General features: G+C 50.1%; 1 protein-coding gene and 1 non-coding gene across 3 annotated transcripts; both read left to right on the top strand.

Annotated features, from left to right (window-relative positions):
* On the top strand, positions 1 to 102 carry LOC123389548. The gene has a single exon (XR_006604162.1). It is a non-coding gene; the product is annotated as a U6 spliceosomal RNA (small nuclear RNA).
* Positions 103 to 13,007: 12,905 nt separating this feature from the next.
* Positions 13,008 to 25,343, top strand: AARS2 (alanyl-tRNA synthetase 2, mitochondrial). 2 transcript variants are annotated; one of them, XM_004739790.3, is made up of 22 exons: positions 13,008 to 13,250; positions 14,203 to 14,394; positions 14,938 to 15,083; positions 15,300 to 15,467; positions 16,199 to 16,343; positions 18,409 to 18,554; positions 18,756 to 18,864; positions 19,227 to 19,265; positions 19,367 to 19,478; positions 19,967 to 20,100; positions 20,544 to 20,688; positions 20,948 to 21,120; positions 21,273 to 21,386; positions 21,476 to 21,616; positions 22,264 to 22,401; positions 22,494 to 22,603; positions 22,765 to 22,873; positions 23,164 to 23,286; positions 23,436 to 23,546; positions 24,067 to 24,150; positions 24,266 to 24,376; positions 24,777 to 25,343. In XM_004739790.3, exons 1-22 carry the CDS (start codon positions 13,008 to 13,010, stop codon positions 25,005 to 25,007), a joined length of 3,024 nt encoding a protein of 1,007 aa, XP_004739847.1. In that variant the 3' UTR covers positions 25,008 to 25,343. The 2 variants fall into 2 exon arrangements, with proteins under 2 accessions (XP_004739847.1, XP_012917255.1); XM_013061801.2 differs by lacking the exon at positions 19,227 to 19,265.
* Positions 25,344 to 25,638: the final 295 nt, after the last annotated feature.

Genomic DNA, 25,638 nt, shown 5'->3' with positions numbered 1-25,638 from the left:
GTGCTCCTTTCAGTAGCATATGTATTAAAACTAACACGATAAAGATTAGCATAGCCCTTGTACAAGGACCTCATGCAAATTTGTGAAGTGTTCCATGTATTAAAAAAAAATTACATACTGTGATAATACCCTACATCCATTAGGATGGCTACTATGAGAAAAATACAAAATAAGAAGTGTTAAGGGGATGGGGCCCCTGGTGTAGTGTTGATAGAAAGGTACAGCAACTGGGGTGCCTGGGTGGCTCAGTGGGTTGAGCATCTGCCTTCAGCTCAGGTCATGATCCCGGGGTCCTGGGATCGAGTCCCACATGGGGCTCCCTGCTCAGCGGGGAGCCTGCTTCTCCCCCTTTAACACCCCCTGCTTATATTCCCTCTCTCACTGTGTGTGTGTATGTGTGTGTGTGTGTGTGTGTGTGTCTCTCTCTCTCTCCCTCTCTCTCTCTGCGTCAGATGAATGAATGAAATCTTTTTAAAAAAGGAATGTAGAGCGACCACTGTGGAAAACTAATTAGCAATAGAAATACTGTATGATCCAACAATTCCACTTCCGGGTATGTACCCAAAAGAATTGAAGCAGAGTGAAAAAGATATCTGTACACCCATGTTGATAGCAGCGTTGGTCACAATGGCTAAAACGTGAAATCAATCCCAGCATCCAGTGGATAAAGAAAATGTGGGCTATACATACAGTGGACATACATTATTCATACATTATACATACATTATCCTTAAAAGGAAGGAAATTCTGACACGTGCTGCAACCTGGATGAACCTCGAGGACGTTATGCTAAATTAAATAAGCTAAACACAAAGACAAATTCTGTGTGAGTCTACTGGTATGGGACACTTGGAGTAGTCAAATTCATACAGGAAGCAAGCGGAATAGCAGTTGCCAGGGGCTGGAGGGAATGGGGAGTTACTGTTCAAATGGGAAAAGTTTTAGTTTTGTAAGATGAAGAACTCTGAAGATGGGTGGTTGCACAACACGAATGTCCTTAACACCACTGAACTGTACATGTAAAAATGGTTACAATGGTACATTTTGCTGTGTTTTTTCACTGCATTAAAAAGTGGGAAAATCGCTTATGAAAAGTTTTGAAATGAATTTTGACAAAGACATATAACAGGGTAACCCAACACCTATGACGAAAGAACATTTCCGTCTCTTAGAAAGTTCCTTCGAGTGCTCCCACTTTTTTAAAAAAAGATTTTAGGGGCGCCTGGGTGGCTCTGTGGGTTAAAGCCTCTGCCTTCGCCTCGGGTCATGGTCTCAGGGTCCTGGGATTGAGCCCCGAATCGGGCTTCTTTGTTCCACAGGGAGCCTGCTTTCCCCTCTCTCTCTCTGCCTGCCTCTCTGCCTACTTGTGGTCTCTGTCTGTCAAATGAATAAATAAAATCTTTATTTAAAAAAAATAAATAAATAAAATAAAATAATTAAAAACCGATTTTAAAAACAGATGCATTGGAGGCGCCTGGGTAGCGTCTCACTTTTTTTTTTTTTAAGATTTTATTTATTTATTTGAGAGGAGAGAGGGAGAAGGTGTGAGCACGCAGAAGGGAGAGGTGGAAGGAGAGGGACAAGCAGGCTCCTAGCTAAGCAGGGAGCTCCCTAGGGGGCTTGATCCCAAGACCATGAGATTATGACCTGAACTGAAGGCAGACGCTTTAGAACTGAGCCACACAGACCCCCTTAAGCATCTGACTCTTGATTTCAGCTCAGGTCTTGATGTCAGGGTCCCGAGTTCAGACCCTGTGTTGGGCTCCACTCTGGAACCTACTTAAGGAAAAAAACCCAGATGTGTTTTCCCTGTTCTAGAACTTTATAAAATTGGAATCATCAGTATATATTCTTCTGGATAAAACTTCCTTTACTCAGCATGTTTTTTTTTAAGACTTTTTATTTATTTGACAGAGAGACAGCAAGAGAGGGAACATGAGTGGGGGAGTATGGGAGGGAGAAGCAGGCTTCCCACCAAGCAGGGAGGAGGGAGCCCAATGGGGGGCTCCATTCCAGGACCCCCACCAGGATCAGGACTTGAGCAGAAGGCAGATGCTTAACGACTGAGCCACCCAGGTCCCCTCCTCAGCATGACTCTGAGATTTGTCCATATCGTGTATGGGCATGTCCATCCATGTACAGCAGTAGTGTGTTCTTTCACACAACTAAGTCGTTTTCAACATATGTATACACCACATTTCTCCTGTTGGTGGACACTTGGACTGTTCCAAGTTTTTGGTTATTACAAATGAAGTTGTTATAAACATCCATGTACAAGTGTTTTTGAAAATATGTGTTTTCATTTCTTTTGGTTAAATGCCTAGAAGAGGAATTACTATATCTTAAGATGATGTCATTCTTGATGTGGCTGGATTTAGGTTCACGATTCTATTTGTTTTCTCTTTGTCCTGAATGTTTTTTGTTCCTTTATCCCTCCTTTCCTGTTTCTTTGGATTGAACTATCTTTTATAATTCCATTTTCACTTCTCCATTGGCTTTTTTTTTATACCTTCTTTTCTTTTAATTTTATTTATTTATTTGAGAGAGAGAGAGCAGGAGGAGAGGGGAGAGGGAGAAGCACACTTCCCGATGAGCAGGGAGCCCAATGCAGAACTCAATCCCAGGACCCTGGGATCATGACCTGAACCAAAGGCAGACACTTAACAAACTGAGCCACCCAGGTGCCCCCTCCATTGACTTTTTAACTGTATTTTGTAACTTTTCTTGGTAATTGAAGTGAAATTTACATCACATAAAGTTAATCCACTTAAATGTTCAATTCAGGGATGCCTGGGTAGCTCAGTCAGTTAAGCAGCTGCCTTCCGCTCCAGTCATGATCCCAGGGTCCAGGCTTCAAGTCCTGCATTGGGCTCCTTGCTAGTTGGGGAGCCTGCTTCTTTCTCTGCCTCTGCCTGCCACTCTGCCTGCTTGTGCTCTCTGACAAATAAATAAATAAAATCTTAAAAATAAATAAATAAACGAATGAATGAATGAATGTTCAATTCAGTGCCTTCACAATGTTGTACAACCAGGACTTCTATCCAGTTCTAAAACATCTCCATCTTCCCAAAATAAAACTCCATACCCAGAGGCAGTCACTCCCTATTCTCCTCTTCCTCAGCACCTGGCCACCACCAGTCTGCATGGTCTCTCTGGATTTGCCTACGGTGAACATTCCATATAAACAGAATCATTCAGTATGTGGCCCTTTGTGTTCAGCTGCTTTAATTAGCATAATGTTTTCCAGGATCATCCACATGGAATCGTGTATTCATTTGTTTCTAAGACAGAGCAGTATTTCCATTGTATGGATACACCATATTTTGTTTATCTAGTCCTCCCCCCCCCCCAAATTTGGATTGTTTTTACCTTTTGGCTATTGTGAATAACGCTGCACACGGCTTTATTTTCCAGTGCTTGCTCTATTACAGCCATTCACAAGTATTTTGGTTTCAGGACCCTTTATACTCCTAACAAGTACAGAAGATCTCCCAAAGACCTTTTATGGGGGAGAGATAGAGATATACAGATATATGATATGAAACTGAAAATTTTTAAAAATATTTGAATATGTTCATGTTAACATGAACAAGATGTTTTTATGAAAAATATATATTTTTAAAATATTTTTTAAAAGACTTCACAGAGAGGCACTGTTTTATGTTTTTGGAAATCTCTTTAAGGTCTGGCTTAATAGAAGACAGGTGGAGACTCATAATGACTTCTGCATTCAATCGGTTGTGACAGGCTGTTTTGGTTGGCATACAGGAAGTAGAATGCAGCTTATAAACATACATGTTGGCAAAATAAGGCTCTCACAGTGCTCCTGAATGGGTTTCCAGGAACCCCCAAAGTCTCTGTATCACACTTAAAGAATTGTGGCTCTAAGGATTTCAGTATATACCCTTAACTTTTCAGAGTCCACCTAGGGTGAATATTATTCTGCTCCTTGTAAAATGTAAGAACTTTGCAACTGTATTGTGCCACTAGCAAGCCCATTCTTTATGTTATAACCACATATATGACATATATATTATATAACATAAAATATATACTACATTACATAACATATATATTGTATGACATATTACTGGAGCAATAAATGGAAAGCTACAATTACAAAATTATTTTGCTTTAAATGGTTAAATGCTTTTTAAATAAACTGAAGAAAAAAGATAGGCTTTTATATTTATCCATAGTTATCAATCCCAGTGTTCTTCCTTCACCTAAAGACTCAAATTCCCATCAGGGAGTAAACCCCTTCAGCCTGAAGAATTTCCCTGTGGTGCAGTCCAATAATAATAAGCTCTCTTCGTTTTTATCTGAAATTGTATTTTGTATTTGTTCTACAAAGATAATATACTATCTCTTTAACATAACTTTTAAATGTTACAAACGAAGAGTCTCTTGCCTCTTTTCTCCACCTTAAGAAACAAAGCTTCCAGGGATGCCTGGGGGCTCAGTTGGTTAGTCATCTGCCTTCTACTAAGGTCAGGATCCCAGGGTTCTAGAATCGAGTCTCACTTGGGGGGGGGTGGTCCCTGCTCAGCAAGGAGCCTGCTTCTCCCTCTCCCTCTGCCTCTCCCCCTGCATGTGTGTGTGCTCTCTTTCTCTCTCTCGCTCTCTCTCTCTCTCTCAAATAAATAGGATCTTTAAACAACAACAACAACAACAACAAAAACCCCAAAGCTTCCAAAGGAAGAAGAGAGGGAGGAGTCACATATCATATATACCATGCTCTTTTTTTTTTTTTTAAAGATTTTATTTATTTATTTGACAGAGATCACAAGTAGGCAGAGAGGCAGGCAGAGAGAGAGGAAGAAGCAGGCTCCCTGCTGAGCAGAGAGCCCGATGTGGGGCTCAATCCCAGGACCCTGGGATCATGACCTGAGCCAAAGGCAGTGGCTTTAACCCACTGAGCCACCTAGGCGCCCCTATACCATGCTCTTGTTTAAGGTTTGTGTTTCAAAATTGGGAAGACGACACCAACTAAAGCTATTGGTTGAGATGAGAGCCTGTATGCATGGGGTTTAGAACTCGAATACTGAACAAAATATAGGCTTTGAGCCAGTTCCCTGCAAACACCCTTACTTGTGCCTGCCCTCCTCCCTCCATCACACTCAGATGGTAGAACCCCACCCCTAATTATGCCCCTAATTATGATCCGTCTGCTCTGTGCTTACACTTGAACAGCTAAGCATAGATGGAGAAAATCCCACTTGTTGGCCAGTCTCAGTTTAAATCCAGGGCCTCAAATCTTTCTCTCTTTTTTTTAAGATTTATTTATTTGTGAGAGAGAGCAGGCGCTCATGAGTGTGTCTGAGTGGCGGCAGGGGAAGAGGGAGAGAATCCTCGAGCAGACTTCCCTGCTGAGTGTGGAGCCCAACGCCGTGCTCAATCCCAGGACCCTGAAATCATGACCTGATCCAAAACCAAGAGCCGGAAGCAGCTAGTTGAGACACCCAGGCACCCCCAAGTCTTTCTGTTTTCATTAGAGTATAATTGACATAGGACATTGTGTTAGTTTCAGGTACACAACATAATGATTCCAATATTTGTATACACTGAGATATTCATACACATGATCACCACAATAAATCTAGTCACCATCTGTTACCCCACAGAGTCACAGAAAAAGTTATTTTTACCTCAGATCTTAAATGAGCAGCCAACGCTGTCAGCTGATCTACTACACTTGCCTAAATCTCCTTCAAGGAGCTTTTCAAGGCGGGGTACCTGGGTGGCTCAGTCGGTTAAGTGTCTGTCTTGGGCTCAGGTCATGATCTTGGGGTCCTGGGATGGAGTCCTGCACCTAGAGCCCCACATCTGACCCTTCCCTTCTCTGCCTTCAACCCCTGCTCGTGTGTGCTGTCTCTCTCAGTAAATAAAATCTTAAAAAAAAAAAAAAAAAAAGAATCAAATGCACTCTTTTTTTAAAGGAGCTTTTCAAAGCAGCAATTTCATCTCTTCACCTCACTACCTGTTCACTAAGGAAGGTTTCCCAGCCCTGCCTCCACCAACCTACTAGCAAGGGTTTCCAGACCTCCTTCCCTTACAACAACAGAAGGAGTATCACAGCTCCTGACTGTGACCTAGCTCTCCCCTTTGTACTGAAGTTTTCAATCTCTTCATATACTTGAAAACTTTGCCGCTGCAGTAGTCCCCACATTCTCTGGCTTTATCAGTTTCTTCTCTGGTCTGGATCATACCTACCCGCATACAAGCAACCCTTAATGTGGCTGTTCTTACAAAGACACATGGTCTCTTGGGCCCACAGCCCCTTCCAGCCTCTACTATCTGTTTTTCCTGCTTCTCTTCCCGGTCAATTCCCTCCAGAACTGCCTAGATTTCCTGGGCCGGCCTTCTCACTGCCTTGGCCTTTGCTTCCCACCAGCCCACTGAAACTTCTCCCATCTCGCTCAGCCCACTGTTCAGGTCACCCCTCTCATCTTGCCCAGCCATCAGTGGCACTTGACACAACTGGCCACTCCCTCCTTCTCCAACATCATCTCCTCCTCTTGAGGCTTTGGTGTGACCATTCTCTTTCTAGTTTTCCTCCTGACCCCCAGGGTCTTCTCAGACTTCCCTGCAGGTCTCTCCCCTTCTGGTTTCTCAGGATGCAGCTGCAGATCATGATCCCAGGATCCTGGGATTGAGCCCCACATCTGGCTCCCTGCTCAGTGGGGAGCCTACTTCTCCCTCTGCCTCTGCCTGCCGCTTCCCCTGCTTGTGCACACACTCTCGCTGTCAATTAAATAAATAAAATCTAAAAAAAACGCAAACAAACAAAAAAACCTGAATACATCCAAAGCAAACTCTTATTTTCCCTCCCACAGACCTGCTCCTTCTGCAAGTTTCCCCATGCCATTGGATGGCACCACTATGCACCTGGTTCCTCGCATCATAAGTTTGGAAGTGAGTCTCTTCCCTTCTTCCCTGTATCCATCCATTAGCATGCATAGCTGTCTCCACATATAGCTGGAATCCAAGCTCTTCTTGTCTCTGCTGCTTCAGTCTTGTCCAGCACCTCTCTCCTGATCATCAACCTCCTAATAGGCATCCCTGCTTCCCCCTCCTGCCCTCACAGTCCATCTGCTCGCAGTGGAAAGATCTTTCAAAAGCATAAATCAGATCATGTCACTCCTGTGCTTAAATGCTTCTAATGGAGGGGTGTCTGGGTGGCTCAGTTGCTTAAGCATCTGGCTCTTGATTTCAGCTCAGGTCATGATCTCAGGGCGAGAAGGAGTCCTTCTACATTAACTGTACCACTGGTGAAAAAAATAAGATTAGAGGAAGCATCTCTTTTTAGAAAGATTCCAACTAATAAATGAAAAAGAGATGACAGAGTGTGAATGTCACCGTGTTCAGTGAATAAACAGATACAGGCATCCTGTACATGTTGCTGTGAAGATCACAGATAGATAACCGGACCTCTGGTGAAAGAGTATACCATGTAGGGTCTCGCCAAAGGGATCCAAATCCGTGTCTGATTACCATTCTGGATCCACAAGCTAATTCGATTGAAATAAGAGGGGGCAGAAGAACATGTTAAGTGAGTTGAACATTGAATATGCAGCCAGCAAAAACAGACTGCGAAAAATCCTACACACTATAAGAAAAAGGAGATTAGGAGGGAATCCACAGATAAAAAGACTGAAAATGCATTTCAAGTAAGCTTTTAAAATATATCTAAGGATCTGATAAGGGTGATAAAACTATAAAGGTAACCCAAATTGTGATTACTGTGCAAGACAGGGGAGCAGTTACCTTTGGAAAGAGGAAGGTGGTTGGGTAGGGGGAGTCCAAGGAGGGCTCCTAGGGTTGTTGCAAAGTTCTATTTTTGCGATCTGGTTGGGGATAAAAAGATGTTTGCCTTCTAATAATTAAGCTATACATTTGGTTCAGTCGACTTTTCTACATCTGTGTTTTATTACGTGATTTAGAAAAAGTATATATTATAAAGAAAAACCACCTCTAACATGGCATCCCTGAGGGGTTAGGCTTTTTTTCCCAAAGGCATCCCTAAGGGGTTAGGCTTTTTTTCCCAAAGGGCCAGATAGAAAATATTTTAGATTTTCCTGGCCAAGAGGCAACTCGAGGACAGATAGGTACTTATAACCATTTAAAATGTAATTATTGGGGCACCTGGGTGGCTCAGTGGGTTAAAGCCTCTGCCTTCGGCTCAGGTCATGATCTCAGGGTCCTGGGATCGAGCCCCACATTGGGCTCTCTGCTCAGCGGGGAGCTCTTCCTTCCTCCTCTCTCTCTGCCTGCCTTTCTGCCTACTTGTGATCTCTGTCTGTCAAATAAATAAATAAAAATATTTTAAAAAAATAAAAAATAAATAAAATGTAATTATTTTAAAAATGCGTAAGGATAAACGCGAGTATTGCAACACTGAGGGTCCACAATTCGCTGAATTCCGGATCTCAGGAGGCTCTCATCCGTGGAACCCCATCATCCGCGACGCCATGTCCTCGCTCGGTTCCGCTGGCGTCAGCTCCTCTCCCCTGCTCGCCACCGCTCCTCTAGACCTCCTTATCTCTTAGCAACAGGAAGATGCAGACGCCACCCTCGCCTGGACCCGAGCTGGAGCGGGTGAGAGGAAGTACGCATGCGCAAGAGGAGCTCCTAGCTCCACCCACTCGCTCAGGGAGAAAGGGGAGAGCCCAGGAACACCCAAGCCCTAAGACCCCGCGCCAAGCAAAAGTTTGTGTCCCGATTCTTCCCACGAGTTTTCTGTCACAGTCACTCAAGGTGTGGTCTAGTAGGCTAGGAACAGCAACAGCATCACCTAGGAGCCTCCTAGATATATAGAATTTCGAGCTTACCCAGACCTACTGAATCAGTATCCGCATTTTAAACAAGATCCCAGAAAATCCCTATGCATACTAAAGTTTGACAAGCATTGCTTTCACAATCCAAATAAGGCAAAGCCATAATAAGTAAATAAAACTAGGAATACCTCTTATAGATTGAACTTTTAACCTCCACACTGAAAGACAGCTTTTATGATGAGGAAGTTCCCAAAGCTGAGTTCCCTATGCTCAGTAAGGGTAAAAATTCCCTTGTGTCTCCTCTGACCATCAGTCCAGGACAGAATGCATCACTGACCTCAGGTTCCTGCTCTCAAAGCCAATAAGGAAATCAGGAAGGACCATTTCCATTCCCAGATTAAGGGTGTCGCTTCTCATGAATAAGGTGAAAAGAGAAGGCTCAAAGAATGGGCATCTTAAACCTGCCAAGATAAGTTAAGTCAAACAACACAGGGGCAATCTCAGACCCAGGGAGAGCAGCACTCAAACCCAGCTGAACAGCTAGCTTCCAGGAAACAGATTCAGTTTGCATTTTAAACCCCAAAATGAAATTCTTTTAAGATATTTATTTATTTATTTATTTATTTATTTGAGAGAGAGAGCGCGCGCATAAAAGCAGGGGGAGGGATAGAGCAGACTCCCCTCTGAGCAGAGAGCCTGACTTGGGGCTCAAGATCATGGCGTGAATCGAAGGCAGACGCTTAATAACTGAGCCACCCAGGCACTCCCCCGCCCCCAAAAATGAAAGTTTTACAAATACTAAGAAAGATGACACGTACTACTGAGAGAAGTTCCCAGGTCAGTAACTTCCCAGTCTGGTGAGTTCTCTCCATGGGTATCTATCCTGAGAAACTGCAGGCCTTAAGCTTCACTTCCTCATCCGAGGACAGTGGCAAATCAGAACAGATACATCACAATCCTAAAAGAACCACTTGGCTTCCCTGGGGAAAAAAGGAACTGACTTAGCAGAGAATACCACATTTAAAGAAAAGAAAATAATCATTTTTTAATGGCAGGGACAAAATAATAAGATGGAGGGAAAACTCTTCTTTAAACAGAGAACAACTCAAACAAATGCATTTCTAAAAATCCACAATACATGCTTTAACTTGGACGAAACTTGGAAACATTATGCTACGTAAACCAGGTACAAAGGGCCATATATTGTGTTATTCCATTTATATGACATGTTCGGAATAGGCAAATCAACAGAGACAAAAAGTAGATTAGAATTGCCTAGGGCTGAGAGGGCTGGGGGGATTGGTCTACTGCTAAAGGGTATGAGGTCTCTTTTGGGGTGATGAAAGTGATTATGGTAACAGATAAGGACTCTATGAACCTACTGAAAGTCACTGAATTGTACACATTAAATGGGTGACTTGGAGGGTATGTGAATTATATATATATTTTTTAAAGATTTTATTTATTTATTTGACAGACAGAGATCACAAGTAGGCAGAGAGGCAGGCAGAGAGAGAGAGAGAGGGGGAAGCAGGCTTCCTGTGGAGTAGGGAGCCTGATGTGGGGCTCGATCCCAGGACCCTGAGATCATGACCCGAGCCGAAGGCAGCAGCCCAAACCACTGAGCCACCCAGGCGCCCCGTGAATTATATTTCAATAAAGCTGTTTGGGAAAAAAAAATCCATGGCTCCATACTAGGTCCATGTTAGTCTAAAAACACAGAGTTTCTGGAGCACGTAGGTGGCTGTTGGTTAAGTGTCCAACACTTGGTTTTGGCTAGGGTCATGATCTCAGGGTCATGAGAATAAGCCCCCAGTCAGGCTCTGCGGTCAGCATGGAGTCAGCTAAAGATTCTTTCCCCCTCCCTCCCACTCTCCCTCTGCTTCTCCCCTCACCTTGCTTATGCTCTCTCTTTAAAATAAATAAATAAAATCTTTAAAAACAAGGAGTTCCTGGGGCACCTGGGTGGCTCAGTGGGTTAAAGCCCCTGCCTTTAGCTCAGGTCATGATCTCAGGGTCCTTGGATCCAGCCCCACATCAGGCTCTCTGCTGTGGAGAGCCTGCTTCCTCCTCTCTCTCTCTCTCTGCCTGCCTCTCTGCCTACTTGTGATCTCTGTCTGTCAAATAAATAAATAAATAAAAACAAAAAGAACCACGGAGTTCCTACTATAATACAAAAAGTTTCTAGGAAAAAAATCTGAAAAAGAAAGAAAGTTGACATCAGAGGCCCCAGCTAAATTTCTCGAGCAAAACACTCCCATCTCAGTTTGGGGAAGAATTTCACAGTCTTGTCTCAAGATCATCAATCTCACAGAAATCCCCATCTGGCTTTGGGTTCCTGTTCCAAAAACATTGGAAAAGCCAAAACAGGCGAAACGCACTTTCAAAACAACTCTTTTAATTTACGTGGGCAAGGGAAGAAACAGAGGATCACGGGATCGATGCTATGTGCTCTGTCAGAATACAAAGCTGACAATTCACTATTGCTATAGAAACTCAAGTCCAAAAAAGACTAAACATTTCCCAAGGAAACCATGTTTCAAAAGTCCCTAAACAACATAACTCATAAAGAATGACCAAAAGAGCCCACGGGGATGACTGAAACCTTGTAGGTGAACACACTGATTTCAGCTCTGCTGTCCCTCTTGAGCTTCAATCTTGGCAATGTCTCTTCTTAACCTGCTTAATTTCCTAAACCCAGAGCAGAGGTTATCATGAGATGCCCCATGAGGACTCCGGCTGTACCCACAAGGGCCTGTGTTGGCATCATGGTCAGGTCTGTTACCATAGAGATAAAGACAGAAGCAGGAGGTGGATCTCTCTTACCCTAATGCAAAGCACACAAAACCCTAGGGCTTTGGGAAGCTGAGAGAGAGAGAAATCCCTGAAGCTGTTGGTCAACAGCTTCATCTTGCTCTGACAACCTGGATTCTCTCTAATCCCCAGGCAAATTAAAAGACCAAACATTATGCAATTAATAATGGAGCAGATGCTGTTTGGCTTCAGTCCCCCCTAGACTCCTGTTCCAAAGGATCTGCTTCTGTCCCTTAGAACAAAATGGTCATTTCCAATGCCAAGAACAAAGGGCATCGGCAAGTGTCTAGAACAGTGCCTGGCACATAGTTTGCAATCGATATATATATATATATTTTTAAGTATATATATATATTTATTTACTTAAGAGAGAGAGAGTGATCAAGTGAGTGAGAGAGAGAGAGAGAGAGAGCGAGCAGGGGGAGGGAGAGGGAAAAGCACACTCCCGCCAAGCACAAAGCCCTACACGGGACTCAATCCCAGGATCCCCAGATCATCACCTGAGCGGAAGGCAGACACTTGACCCACTGAGCCATCCAGGTGCCTTACTGAATGCTTTTTTTTTTTCTTTTTTAATTTTTTTTTCCTTTAAGATTTTATTTATTTGACAGACGAGGTCACAAATAGGCAAGAGAGGCAGGCAGGGAGAGAGGAGGAAGCAGGCTCTCCGCAGAGCAGAGAGCCCGATGTGGGGCTCGATCCCAAGACCCTGGGATCATGACCTGGGCCGAAAGCAGAGGCTTTAACCCACTGAGCCACCCAGGTGCCCCTACTGAATGCTGGCTCCCTGCTGAGCAGAGAGCCCGATTCGGTCTCGATCCTAGGACCCCCAGATCATGACCTGAGCAGAAGGCAGAGGCTTAACCCACTGAGCCACCCAGGCGCCCCTACTGAATGCTTTCTTGAATAAATGCTGGTATTACCTCTCGACACTCTGCCTTCTTCCCTCGGCCCGGAAACACAAACATACACACGCGCAGACACATGAAGTTGAATCCATGTCTGTTCACTTCAACTCCAACTGTAACCTTGCAAAATTAATAAACATAACAATTACTACTACAATATAGATTTCTGGAGAGCAAGAATTTTTGTTAAAGTTGTTACTAATATACCTTAAGGGCCTAAAACAATGCCTAGCACTAGTAGGCTCTAAGCGAATATTTGTTTAATGACGAATGAATTAAGGGCCTACCAGGTGTCAGGCAGCTGTGCTAGCTAAACCTAATCCCGCTTAAGTCCCCTTCCCAATCACTCTACCTGGGCAATAGAGGCTGCCTTGAGTCCTCCTACCGCCAGGGACCGCTGTAAAAACCGCGCGGCTTCCTTTCCAAGTCACCGTCTATATATATATAGAGAGAGAGAGAGAGAGAGACGGTGCCCTTTGACCCCGTGAAGTCACTGCCCCAAGTTAAGATGGCGGTATCGATGGCAGCCGCCGCCGGGCGACTGAGGCGGGCCATTCGAAGGTCGCCCCTATGGGTGAGCCCCAGCCGTCAGCCGCTCTCATCCGAGCCCCCTCCAGCCCAGGCCACGGCCGTACGGGACGCCTTCCTGAACTTCTTTCGGGACCGCCATGGCCACCGCCTGGTGCCGTCCGCTTCCGTACGGCCCCGTGGCGACCCCAGTTTGCTTTTCGTCAATGCCGGCATGAACCAGGTGGGGGCTGAGCCACCCTTATCGGGGGCGGAGTTTGTAATTTCCCACCCTACCCAACCCTCCCCGGGAGAAAGGCGCCGCGGGATTGGGCGAAAGAAGAGAGGGGCGGAGCTCATGTCTTCTGGGGAAGGGGGGCAGTTCATGATTGGGCTAAGTGGTTGGGGACACGAGTTTGGGTTTGGGGAAGGCTCCACTTGGAAACTTCAGGGTTTGGGTTGAGTTTTAGGTCCAAGAATGCAGGATGTATGGGACGCCTGGGTCGCTCAGTGGGTTAAGCCTCTGCCTTCAGCTCGGGTCATGATCTCGGGATCTGGGGATCGAGCCCCGCATCGGACTCTCTGCTCAGCGGGGAGCTTGCTCCCTCTCTCTCTGCCTGCCTCTCTGCCTACTTGTGATCTCTCTCTCAGTTAGGAAAAAAAAAAAAAAAAATGGTGGGTGTGGACTTTTATGGGGGCAGACTGGTGGGGGAAGTCTGGCTTCATTTATTCATGCTTTAAATAAAGATAACTAATAATTAGTATTGCTAGACTGTGTTCTCTAAGCTTTTGACTTTGAGCACCATTTACCCTCTGAATTTGTCTTCATCTGTAAAATGGGCGAGGAAGGCTGTTAAATGCTGGCTTGTGAGACCTGCCCTGTGGTCTTGGTTTCATACCCTGAGGTTATTGGGTGTGGTTTGGAAAAGCTGAAATGGAGGATGAAGCCATTCAGTGCCCTGTTACCAGCCCTCTTTTGCCTTGCCTAGTTTACTAGCAGAGGGTCTCTGTTTCCTGATTTATCTACCCTTTGTCTGTTCCATACACACTGGAGATGGGTGCCTCCAGGCTCCCAGATTGCCCCGTTGGCCAAGACCACACTGCACTCTGAGGGGTACAGTAAGAGTCTGAATACCCCACTCCCCACCTCTCCTTTCTGCTACGGAATGAGAACTGAGATCTTCATGTGTTTCCAGTTCAAGCCAATCTTCCTGGGCACTGTGAATCCACGAAGCGAGATGGCAGGTTTCCGACGTGTGGCAAACAGCCAGAAGTGTGTGAGGGCCGGAGGACGCCACAGCGACTTGGAGGATGTGGGCCGAGACCTTTCCCATCATACCTTCTTCGAGATGCTCGGCAATTGGGCTTTTGGGGGTGAATATTTTAAAGTGAGTCTCCAGGAAGCCATGGATTTAAGAAAGGGTCAGTAGTCAACCAAGAAGAGGCTGGAGATTAGTCCTGTCTCCATTCTTAGTGTCTGCTTAGACAGGACTCATACTGGACGCAGAGGCGAAGTGCTAGGTGAACATGTATGGTAGGAATGTGTTTCACTTCTGTATTGGATTGTAAGCTCTTTGAGGGCCAGGACTGTGCTTCTTGCCTAATGGCTAATCAGTAATTGTATGAATAAATGGTCAGGCAGAAATACTAAAATGCAGGAGTTAGAAATCAGCCCAGCTTAGGGTAGAAAGACAATTTCATGAAAAGGATGGGACTTGAAAGAAAGGATTTAGAGGAGGAAATGAGCTTCCTGGGCAGGGGGAAAAAAAGAAATTCAAACAGAAATGGTCCAGGTTTGTTCTGGAAACAACGTGGGCAGTGGAATTTTGTCTTAAGCTGAGGGCTGAAACTCATGTGGCTTGATTGACACTTAACTGGGGCCCTCTTCTCACCATGTTCCTCCTCCCACCCCATGTGGGTTTCCCCTGCAGGAGGAGGCTTGCAGCATGGCCTGGGAGCTACTGACTCAGGTCTATGGGATCCCTGAGGACAGGCTCTGGGTCTCCTACTTTGGTGGTGACCCCAACGCAGGGTTGGACCCAGACCTGGAGAGCAGGGACATCTGGCTCAGCTTAGGGTAAGTTTGCCTCTGCCCATTATGTCCACTTCTGGAGGGCGAGAGGACTGGCAAATAGTATCAGCATCAGTCCTCAGAATCTCAGCGAATCCTAGGAGACTGGAGTCAGCCCTATTTGTCCTCTCGCTGAGCTTAATGGAGAGGCTTTCATGGCCGAGAGGGTTCTGGCTCTCAGGTTTGTCTGTCTCCCTACCACTCACTTGGCTTTCTTCTCAGGGTGCCTGCCAGCCATGTGCTTTCCTTTGGACCCCAAGAGAACTTCTGGGAGATGGGGGACACTGGCCCTTGTGGACCGTGTACCGAGATCCACTATGACCTCACTGGTAGAGTGGGAGCCCCCCAGCTGGTGGAGCTTTGGAATCTGGTCTTCATTCAACACAACAGGTAATAGGGGCTGAAGCGGAAGGGAAATCCCTGGCCAGAAGTGGAAAAGGTAGCAGTCAGGAGACTTTGATCCATTTCTTACAAGAAAACCCAAACATTTAAATGGTGCTTACTGTGTGCCAGGCACATTTCTAAGTACTTTTCAGATAATAACTGATTTAACCCTAGTCTGTGCTCATAACAGTTTATTTATTTACTTAGTGGGGGAGCACAAAGGAGCAGGGGGCAGTGCAGAAAGAGAGAGAGAATCCCAAGCAGCCTCCTCAGCGCAGAACCCAATGCAGGACCTGATCCCATGACCCCGAGATCATGACCCATGCCAAAGTCAAGAGTCAGATGCCCAACCAACTATGCTCATAATGGTTATACTAGTCACTGCTGCTTTCAGTCCTCAGCTTTTTTATCACATGCTGAAGCTGAGCTTCATGATCTATTAAGATTTTCTTTTAGCTTTGACCTGTCTCCTTCTCAAGGCAAAGAATTCTATCCCAGAAAGGGGACATGTGGATTCAGGCAAGGGCCCGAGCAGGGGTGTGAGTGGAGATCACCCTTTACAAGAAAGTACATATAGGAACTAAGGCCATCACTGTCTGCCTTTGGTGGAGAGGGGTAGAAACTGCCTTCTAGTTCCTCCCACTGTCAGCCCCCTCTCATTCCTCCCCTGCACGGGCATCTGCCTCACCCCTGTAACCCTGTGTGGGGCCTCACCTTGCATACCCTTCCCTGGCCAGAGAGGCAGATGGAAGCCTGCAGCCCCTGCCCCAGCGGCACGTGGACACAGGAATGGGCCTGGAAAGGCTGGTGGCCGTGCTGCAAGGCACACGCTCCACCTACGACACTGACCTCTTTTCCCCACTGCTCAAGGCCATACACCAGGTGAGCCTGCCTCTTCCCTTCCAGCTTTGGCTTTCCATCTTTATTAAGAACTCTTCATAAACAATGACCGATCAAGGATACCAGAGTCAAAAATGAGGTTGGGGTTCATGTTTATTACCTAATATTACCCTTAACTCCTTCCTTCATTTATTCAAAAAATATGTGTTGAGTGCCTCCTGTGGGTGAAGTCCTTTGTGTTTAGTATGGCAGAACAGCAGTGAACAGAAAAGAGATCACGGAGATTACATTGTAGCCTAAGAGATAAATAATAAGTAAATGTATTTAAGAACAAGATGGCAGATTTAAACAAGAATGCAGATTGCAACCTGGCAGTAAACATGGGTGATAGTAAGTAGGAGGGGGTTGGGTCCAGAGGGCTCTTACACCAAGTGTTTGGGGAAGGCTCACCAAGGACATGATCTCTGAGCTGGAACCTGAAAGAGGAAGAGCCAGCCACAGGAAGCTCATTTCAGGTAGAGGGGACAGCAGGTACCAAGGCCCTGAGGCAAGAAAGGAACACAAAAGTGGCCAGCTAACTAAGGAAGAATCACATGGGATATAGCTGGAGAATGTGTCCGTGAGATTTCACTGTCTAACAAACCACCTACCACTTTGTAGTTTAAAGTAACAACCAGTTAGTTGGTGTATAATAAGCCTGTGGGCTAGCAAGATTGGCTGGGCTTTGTCAGGTCATTTGGTTTTCTTGAGTTCATTCATACATCTGTAGTCAGCTGCGAGGCAGTTCTACTTCTGAGGATCGGTTGGCTGGCTGGCTGGCTGGCTGGCTGTTTGGGGTAACACGGGGGACCAGACTGTGTCAAGCAGCAGGCTAGCTGGGGCTTGTTCACGTCACATCACAGCTCAGCAAGGTTTTAAGAAAAGCAGGCGCACACGAGGACTCTTGAGGCTTAGGCTCAGAGCAGTGTGAACTGCACCTCATTCTGTTGGCCGAAGCAAGTCACCAGGCTAGCCCAGGTTCAAGGAATAGAGAAATAGATTCTGTCCCTGGATGGGAAGCAGCTGTGGTCACACTGTAAAGTGGCACACACATGGAAAAGGAAAGGATTGTGGCCCTTTTTGCAGACAATCTACCGTACAAAGAAAGGCTGGAATCAAACCTTGTGGGGCCGTGAAGTCCAAAGTGGGGCTTTTATTCTAAGTGTGGTGAGAAGTGTTCTGAGGTGGGGCAGGCCACTCTTGTTGCCCTGGGGAGGGTGGGCTGGAGGGAGACCTGAGATGACACTAAGAAGCCAACTGGGAGGCTAGTTCATCATCCAGAGAAGAGACAGTAAGGCAGGGGTTAGGCTGGTAGCTGTGGAAGTGGAGAAGAGTAATTGATTTGAAAGATCTCACAGATGTAGGAGCAAAAGGCCCCAGTGATGGGTGGGATGGGATGGGATGGGGAAATAAAAGTCAAGGCCTGCTCCTGAGTTTTTGAGTGGAGTAAGCGTGGTAAGTGGCAGGACTGTTCGTGGGGGTGGGGGGCAGGAGGGAAGTGCCACCAAGACACAGATCTGGAGCTCTAGGTGTGGAGCTGGATGGACCAGGCATCTGATTCCGAGCACTTCCATGTAGGCACAGCTTACAACTGACACCCTCCCTCCCTGCTCCCCACAGAGGTTGGAGGAGTGGGTGTAGGCCATGGAGAGCGCCTGAGCTCAGGCAGGCCAGATTCAGATCTCAGATCTGCTCCAGTGCAATGCGATATGATGCATGGCCTTGTGGCATTCAGCTAGCTCCTCTAAGCCTCTGTTTCCTCTTTTTAAAAAGAGGCCAGTAATACCAGAGCAGCATGTTTTGGATATTAGACAACGCGTCATTCAAGCACCCACCCATTCTGATAGCAGAAATTCAGTACGTGATCACAGCCATGATCATTGTTAGTGCTCAATGTGGCCCCGGCGGGACAGGGAGCAGCTCCCTTTCATGTTGGAAGCTTCTCTGTGTTCCAGATGTGATTGGCTTTACAGGGTAGGGCAGATGCTCTGGTGCTGATGAAGAGAACCCCACCTGGGCCACGTTAGGCAGGGCCAGCAGCCACATCTCCTTGTCTCCCACTTGCCAGGGTTGCGGGGCACCCCCTTACTTGGGCCGGGTAGGAGCAGCTGACGAGGGGCGCACAGACATGGCATACCGTGTGGTGGCCGACCACATCCGCACGCTCAGTATCTGCATCGCTGATGGCGTCTACCCTGGAATGTCAGGCGCCCCGTGAGTCTGGAAGGGCTGCAGGGAGAGGCATGTACTGCTGGGGGATTGCAGGGGAGAGGAAGGAAGGAGATGGCAGGAGGAGTGGGGGAAGGGTGAGGGCTCCAAATGGAGAGCACACACTCTGGACCTTGCCCTCCCCACTCTCCATAATGCTGACCAAGGGAGGCTGGGGCTTCATAGCTGGCCTCTGAACCCCTCTAGGCTGGTTCTCCGTCGGATCCTCCGTCGAGCTGTGCGCTTCTCTACAGAGGTATTGCGAGCACCGCCTGGCCTCCTCAGCAGCCTGGTGCCCATCGTGGTGGAGACACTGGTGAGGGCAGAGCTTACCCTTCTGAGCCTCCCTGGGTACTCACTCAGGAAGCTTGCAGCTGAGCCCAGACAGTGCCCCCAGCCTAGGCTCCCTACCCTAAGTGTCCAGCCCAGGTCCTATGGGGCTGAGAAAACTGGGATTGCATATGAGAAGTAGGGAGCCCTCAGGAGGTCTCCTTGCCCGGGCAGCTGAGCCTTTGAGTTTGGGATCCCCTTCCTCCTGTATTCCCTATTTGGCTCCATTCCCCATCCTTCGATCTGAGCTGAGCTCCCCAGGCAGGTATCCTCAGGGAGGCCCAGGGTGGGGAGGTACAGAGTGGGTCAGTTGCCTTTCACACCTTCTCAACCCTCCACCTCCCTCAGGGGGACGCTTATCCAGAATTACAGAAGAACTCAGCCCAGGTACTGGCTTCAGATGGGGAGGCAGGGGCCAGCAAGACGGGGTGGAGAGCGGCTCTCCTTCAGAGGAGGTCTAACTCTAGTCCCTCCCTGCCCTGGTTCAGATAGCCAGCCTGATATCAGAGGACGAGGCCGCCTTCCTGGCCTCCCTGCAGCGGGGTCGACGGATCATTGACCGGACCCTGAGGCGCCTGGGGCCTGCTAAACTGTTCCCTGGTGAGTGAGGTGCCTGGCCAAGGTGTGACAGCCTCACGCAGGCGAGCCAGGGCAGGCAGAAAAGGGAGCTCGGGCAGGCCTGTGCCTAGCATCCACACCCACATTGCCCCATGCCCCTTTCCCTACACTGTCTCCCAACACCCAGACCTCTCTGTTGCCAGACACCACCCTGATTCTCTCCACTTCTCCACTGCCCAGCTGGCCCTGCCTCCAGTCCCTGCTTCCCAAGGCTGGCTTCTTGCCTGGAATGAGCTTCCCATGTCCTCTGAAATGACAGATGACAAAGGAGTACCCTGGGTTACCCTCAGCTCTGGCCTAACCCTTGTCCTGGACCTAGTGGGGTAGGCAGGAGACACTTGTGCTTGGCACCTGGTAGCTTCTGTGTGCTTAGAAAGCCCTGGCCCTTACTGCTCCCTCATTCCTTTCCCTTTGGGCTATCCTGACCCTTGCCCCCCCACCCCAACACCCTTTGTCTTCCTTCCTCAAAGCTGAAGTGGCCTGGTCCTTATCGCTGTCTGGGAACCTGGGGCTCCCCCTGGACCTGTTAGAGTTGATGCTGGAGGAGAAAGGTGTCCAGCTGGACTCGGCTGGGCTAGCCCGACTGGCCCAGGAGGATGCCCAGGTACAGGCTGGGGAACACCGTCCCAGGGTTCTTTGGCGACAACCTGATCCCCGGCCCTGAGTTCCTGGGGGAGGAACTCTTAAGGACAACAGGAGGCTGAGGTGGGGTCTGACCCCTTACCTCTGAATGACCCATAGCCTGGCGAGAATCCAAGTGCAATGGGCTGACCAGGAGCAGAAGGGGAGAGACCAGCATAGTGGCCTAGAGAGGGGACCTCCAAGGGCAGCAGTGGGTGAGGGGTGGGAGGGAGGCCTGATCCTGGGACCCTGCGTGAAGGCCCGTTCACTGACCAGCCCAGGGTCTAGCAGTCAGCCAAGCCCTAGCGGCTTACTGCAAGGGGCTGCAGGGTCCACACAGCCGTGTGTGGCAGGGACAGGGCTTCAGGGAGGCTTCCCATGGCACCATCCACGTGCCCCTTCCAAACGCATCTGCCCATCCCGCAGCACCGGTCACAGCAGGCCGAACCCGTTCAGGAGCAGGGACTGCAGCTGAGTGTCCATGCACTGGGGGAGCTGCAGCGCCGAGGGGTGCCTCCAACGGATGACAGTCCCAAGTACAACTACTCCCTGCGACCCAGCGGGGGTTATGGTGAGAGTCTGGACGGATCCTGGTGGCCACAGGTGTACCTGGAGGTGACTGGGGAAGGAGGGCTGTGACAGGGAAGGAGGGTGGCCATGGTTGCTCCTGGCCCTGCACATTCCTGGGATAGCCCCCAGGGGTCGCTGTCACACACGAAAGGGGCCCATCCTCTCCAGCCACGTGCCTGTTGGCTTCAAGTAAGGCACAGACCCACATCCCAGGTCCCATACCATGGCCTAGCACCGATAATGGTTCTTCTCCGTGGCAGAGTTCAGCACCTGTGAGGCCCAGGTGCTCCAGCTGTATACAGAGGATGGGACTGCCGTGGCCTCCGTGGGGAAGGGCCAGCGCTTTGGCCTCCTCTTGGACAAAACCAACTTCTACGCCGAACAGGGGGGTCAGGCTTCAGACCGAGGCTACCTAACGCGGGTGGACCAGGAGGTGAGAGACACACACATACACACACACACACACACACACACACACACATGAGTGAATTTCTGCCCCCGGCAGGCCCAAGCTGGGAAGGGAACCAAGGGGAGGGAAAAGCTACAAGCTGCCACTCTAGAGCCATGGCCCCTGCCCTTCCTCAGGATGTGCTGTTCCCAGTGGCCCGGGCCCAGGTCTGTGGAGGCTTCATCCTACATGAGGCTGTGGCCCCTGAGGACCTGAAGGTGGGGGACCAGGTGCAGCTCCACGTGGATGAGGTAAGAACCCCACCACTGATACTTGGGATATCCTGCTGCCTCTCAACTCTCCCCACGCCCCAGCATCCTGGGTGACCAAAGTGTTTCAGGCCTGGCGTCTAGGCTGCATGAAGAAGCACACGGCCACCCACCTGCTCAGCTGGGCGCTGCGGCAGGCCCTGGGCCCTGGCACGGAGCAGCGAGGTTCCCATCTCAATCCCGAGCGCCTGCGCTTTGACGTGGCCACACAGGTGAGCGGGTGCAGAAGGGCTTCAGGTGATGCAGCAGGCTTACAGGGAGGTAGTCAGGTGGGGGGTGGGGGTGTTGGGGGTTCAGCCAGGACCTGGGCCTCCCATGGCTCAGTCACCGTGAGGCCGTGGGGGAGCATCTTGCCCTTAGTCCTGGTGCACCAGGGAGGGGGCCGGCCAGACGGTGTCCAGAACCTTCCTTTCACCTCCAGCCACCCAGCTTCCTTGTTCCTGCTGTCACCCAAGACCTTCTTGCTCCAACCGAGCTGCCCTCCCTCCCCTGTCCCCCTCCCTCCTTGCACATCAGGCTCCGTCCTTGCCCCCGCACCCCCTCTCCCCGCATTCCTGGGTTTCTCTTCTGTTGGGCTGCCCCTTGTTGGGTGCTCCCTCGGTAGAGAAGAACATGTTCGATTCTTCATTAACTTTTAGTGCCTAGTGAAAGGCCTTTAGTTCCCAGCAGGCCCTACTCCCAGGTAGTTTTCTGAGGAAAAGAACTGCCTGCTCCTTGAAGGCTGAGTGAGCTCCGCTCTGGGCTAGCCACTGTTTCAGCAGCAGAGGGTAGTCAGCCAGCTGACTGCTTCTTGCCGTGTCAGTTACTGGCGTGGAGCTGACTTCCTCTCAGTCTGTCCGTTTTCCTTCCACCCCACCAGGCTCCACTGACCTCACAGCAGCTCCGGGCAGTGGAGGGCACTGTGCGAGACGCTGTGGCACAGGACAAGCCAGTGTACGTGGAGGACGTGGCCCTGGCACGCACTGCCCATGTCCCTGGCCTACGGTGTCTGGATGAGGTGAGCTGCCCGCCCCCCACCACTGAAGATCACCTGCCCCCTACATCCCCACACACAGGCCGGGTAACAGACTTGTTCCCTCCCACCCTCAGGTGTACCCAGATCCTGTGCGGGTGGTGTCAGTGGGGGTGCCTGTAGCCCATGCACTGGACCCGGGCTCCCAAGCTGCACTGCAGACCTCTGTGGAGCTGTGCTGTGGGACGTGAGTCACTCCTGCCTGCCTGCCTGCTTGCCCTCACCTGAGGCCCCAGGTCCTCACCCTTCTCTGGTCTCTGGAGCCACAAGCCACTGGTTTGGAGCTGAGGCTGCTCTTTCCTGTGCCACCGTCCCCACCGACTTCCTTCTCTGTCCCCCTGGCCGCAGGCACCTGTTGCGCACGGGGGCTATCGGGGACCTGGTCATCGTTGGGGAGCGTCAGCTCACCAGGGGCACCACCCGCCTGCTGGCCGTCACCGGGGAGCAGGCCCAGCAGGTTAGCATGCCAGCAGGGCCCGGGAGGCTGCTGGATGGGGGATGGGGGGCAGAGGGGGCCCATGCAGCTGACACTCTCAGGCTGGGGGATGCCGATGCAGAAGCAGGGTTTGGACCTGTATGCGGATAGGGCAGGGCCAGCTGCTGGCAGCTGCTGTGATTGGCCAGTGCTTTGAGTGCTCCTGATGGTTACATATTTCTAATTTGGCCCACTGGCAGTGGGTTGAGCCCCTATCCTGGTGAGGCAAGAGTAAGCCAAGCAGCCCTGAACATTCTGTTCCATCCCTATAGGCCCGAGAGGTGGGCCAGAATCTGGCCCAGGAGGTTGAAGCGGCCACAGAGCGGCTGAGTCAGGGCAGCAAGGATGTGGTGGCGGCTCAGAGACTCTCCAAGGACATGGGACGACTTACCGATGTGAGGGTCACCCCCACCATAGACCTGCTCTCCACCCTCTCCTGGCCCTCTTCCCTTCTCCATGGTTCCCCCCCGCCCCATTCTCCCCCTGCCCCAACTCCAACTCTGTGGCTCAGGGAAGGGCCCTGCTGATGGGCTTCTGGCTGTAGGCCGTGGACCTGGCCATGATGCCCCAGTGGCAGCGTCGGGAGCTTCAGGCCACGCTGAAGGGGCTGCAGCGGCGCGCCAACACGGCTGTTCGGAAGCTGGAGCTGGGGCAGGTAAGAAGAGGTTCAGCTGACACACTCTGCAATGGTCAGAGCTGCTGGAGTGGCACACCGAGAAGCCTCTTGGCCTGACATGGGGGGCAGAATGGGCAGCTCCTCCCTCTCCCGCCCACTGGGCACCATCACCAAGCCATCCTGCCACATCTCTCTGCCAAACTGTGCCTCTCCTTCAACTCCCGAGTCTGGCTCAGACTCTCCCTCCAGGAAGCAGACTGACTTGATTAAGCCATTCAGCCCTCATTGCTCCTTGACTATAGATCTGCCTTCTTCCCGACCCCTTTCATCCATCTGGGCTCCAGCCTTAGCCCTTGACCTTCAGTAGCATACTTGTGAGGGTCTGGAGCTCTGGTGAAAGGACAGAGATGGGGGGAGGGAAGGACACAGAGCCCCTGGCACCTCTGTTCAAAGCTGAAGACCATTGCTGGGGGCGGGAATTTCTGGACTGGGGCTCACTGTGGAAGATGGGGCCTGTTACTTTCCCGCCTAATGCCATCCTTCCTGCCCCCTCCCCCAGGCTGCACAGAAAACCCAGGAGCTGCTGCAGCGGCACTCACAGGGGCCCCTGATTGTGGACACAGTTGCCGCCGAGTCCCTCTCAGTGAGTGCTGGGGGTGGGGGTGGCCCCAGGGTTCAGAAGAGGGAGGAGAGTCCCTGGTGGGAGGTAGCTGGGAATCCAGAGAGCAGTGGGCTCACCATCTCCCTCCCTTGTCCAGGTGCTGGTAAAGGTGGTGCGGCAGCTGTGTGAGCGGGTGCCCGGCACCTCTGTGTTCCTCCTCAGCCCCCAACAGCTGGGGCATGTGCTATGTGCCTGTCAGGTGGCCCAGGTGAGAGATGGAGGAGAGGAACCTCCCCCACCCCCAACCCTTCCTGGTCCAGCCCTATGGTTCCCCACCTTTGATTCCTCCGAGGCAGGGTAGAAGGGATGTATGGGGACACCTCAGGACGGGCATAGGGCCATCTCTTAGCCCTAACCACACCTCCTGACCAGAGAAGGCACCATGAGCTCCCCTAATTACCGCCCTGCTCCAGGCCACACATCCCTTGCAAACAAATTAGCAGACATTCATTAACCTCCACCCACGTCCCCAAACCCCACCATCTCCTTACCTGATTCCCCTGCCATGCGCCCAGCTAATCACCATGATGCCAGTCTTGAGGGAGATGGAGTGGATTGTGGCAGGTAGGGGTGCCCTGCATCACTGTCCCTTCTGCATCTGTCCCCAGAGTGCCACGCCAGCCTTCACAGCAGAGGCCTGGGCCCTGGCAGTATGCAGCCACATGGGGGGCAAGGCCTGGGGCTCTCAGGTGGCGGCCCGGGGTGCTGGAACCACCACTGACCTGGAAGCTGTCCTCAGTACCGCACGAGCCTATGCCCTGGACCGGCTCCAACCCAGCTCACCCACAGACTTACATAGACTACACAGACAGCAGACAGGCCCAGGCCAGGAGCTCTGAAGGAGTTGGCAGGACCTCCCTGGAGACTGAAGCAAAGGACTAAAGGCTGGAGGCCAAGCAGCTAAGCCCAGGAGGGCCACCTGGGGCCAGGCCCTGGGCGGACACAAGGAGATGGGGCTGTGGAAGGCAGAGTGGACCCAAAGATACACCCCTCTCTCATTGGTTGAATGTGGAGCCACGACTGTCTTGGCTGTAGTTGCTATTAGGAAGTATTTTCACCAAGGGGCACCTGGGTGGCTCGGCCAGTTAAGCATCTCCCTTCAGCTCACGTCATGATCCTAGGGTCCTGGGATCCAACTCCGCATTAGGCTCCCTGCTCAGTCAGGAATCTGCTTCTCCCTCTCCCTCTGCCTTTCTCCCTTGTGCTCTTTCTCTCTGTGTCAAATAAATAAATAAAATCTTTTTATCTACTTATTTGTTTGTTTATTTCACCGAAGCTAAGAAGCCCCAGAAGGTCTTTTGCTTATAAACAAGAGCAGTTTTCCCCACCCAGCATCCACAACGGAGCCATCCTCGTTGCCCCTGCTGCTCAAAGGGCTTTCCATGCCAGCCTGTTCTGGGCACCCACGAGGGTCTCCCTGGCCATGGAGACCCAGGCCTGCCCTATGAAAGTCACAACAGCAGGCAAATC

Source organism: Mustela putorius, unplaced genomic scaffold (genome assembly GCF_011764305.1).
Source record: "Mustela putorius furo isolate JIRA1106 unplaced genomic scaffold, ASM1176430v1.1 tig00003983_pilon_pilon_pilon, whole genome shotgun sequence".
Taxonomy (NCBI): domain Eukaryota; kingdom Metazoa; phylum Chordata; class Mammalia; order Carnivora; family Mustelidae; genus Mustela; species Mustela putorius.
This window is presented reverse-complemented; position numbering and strand designations above follow the sequence as displayed.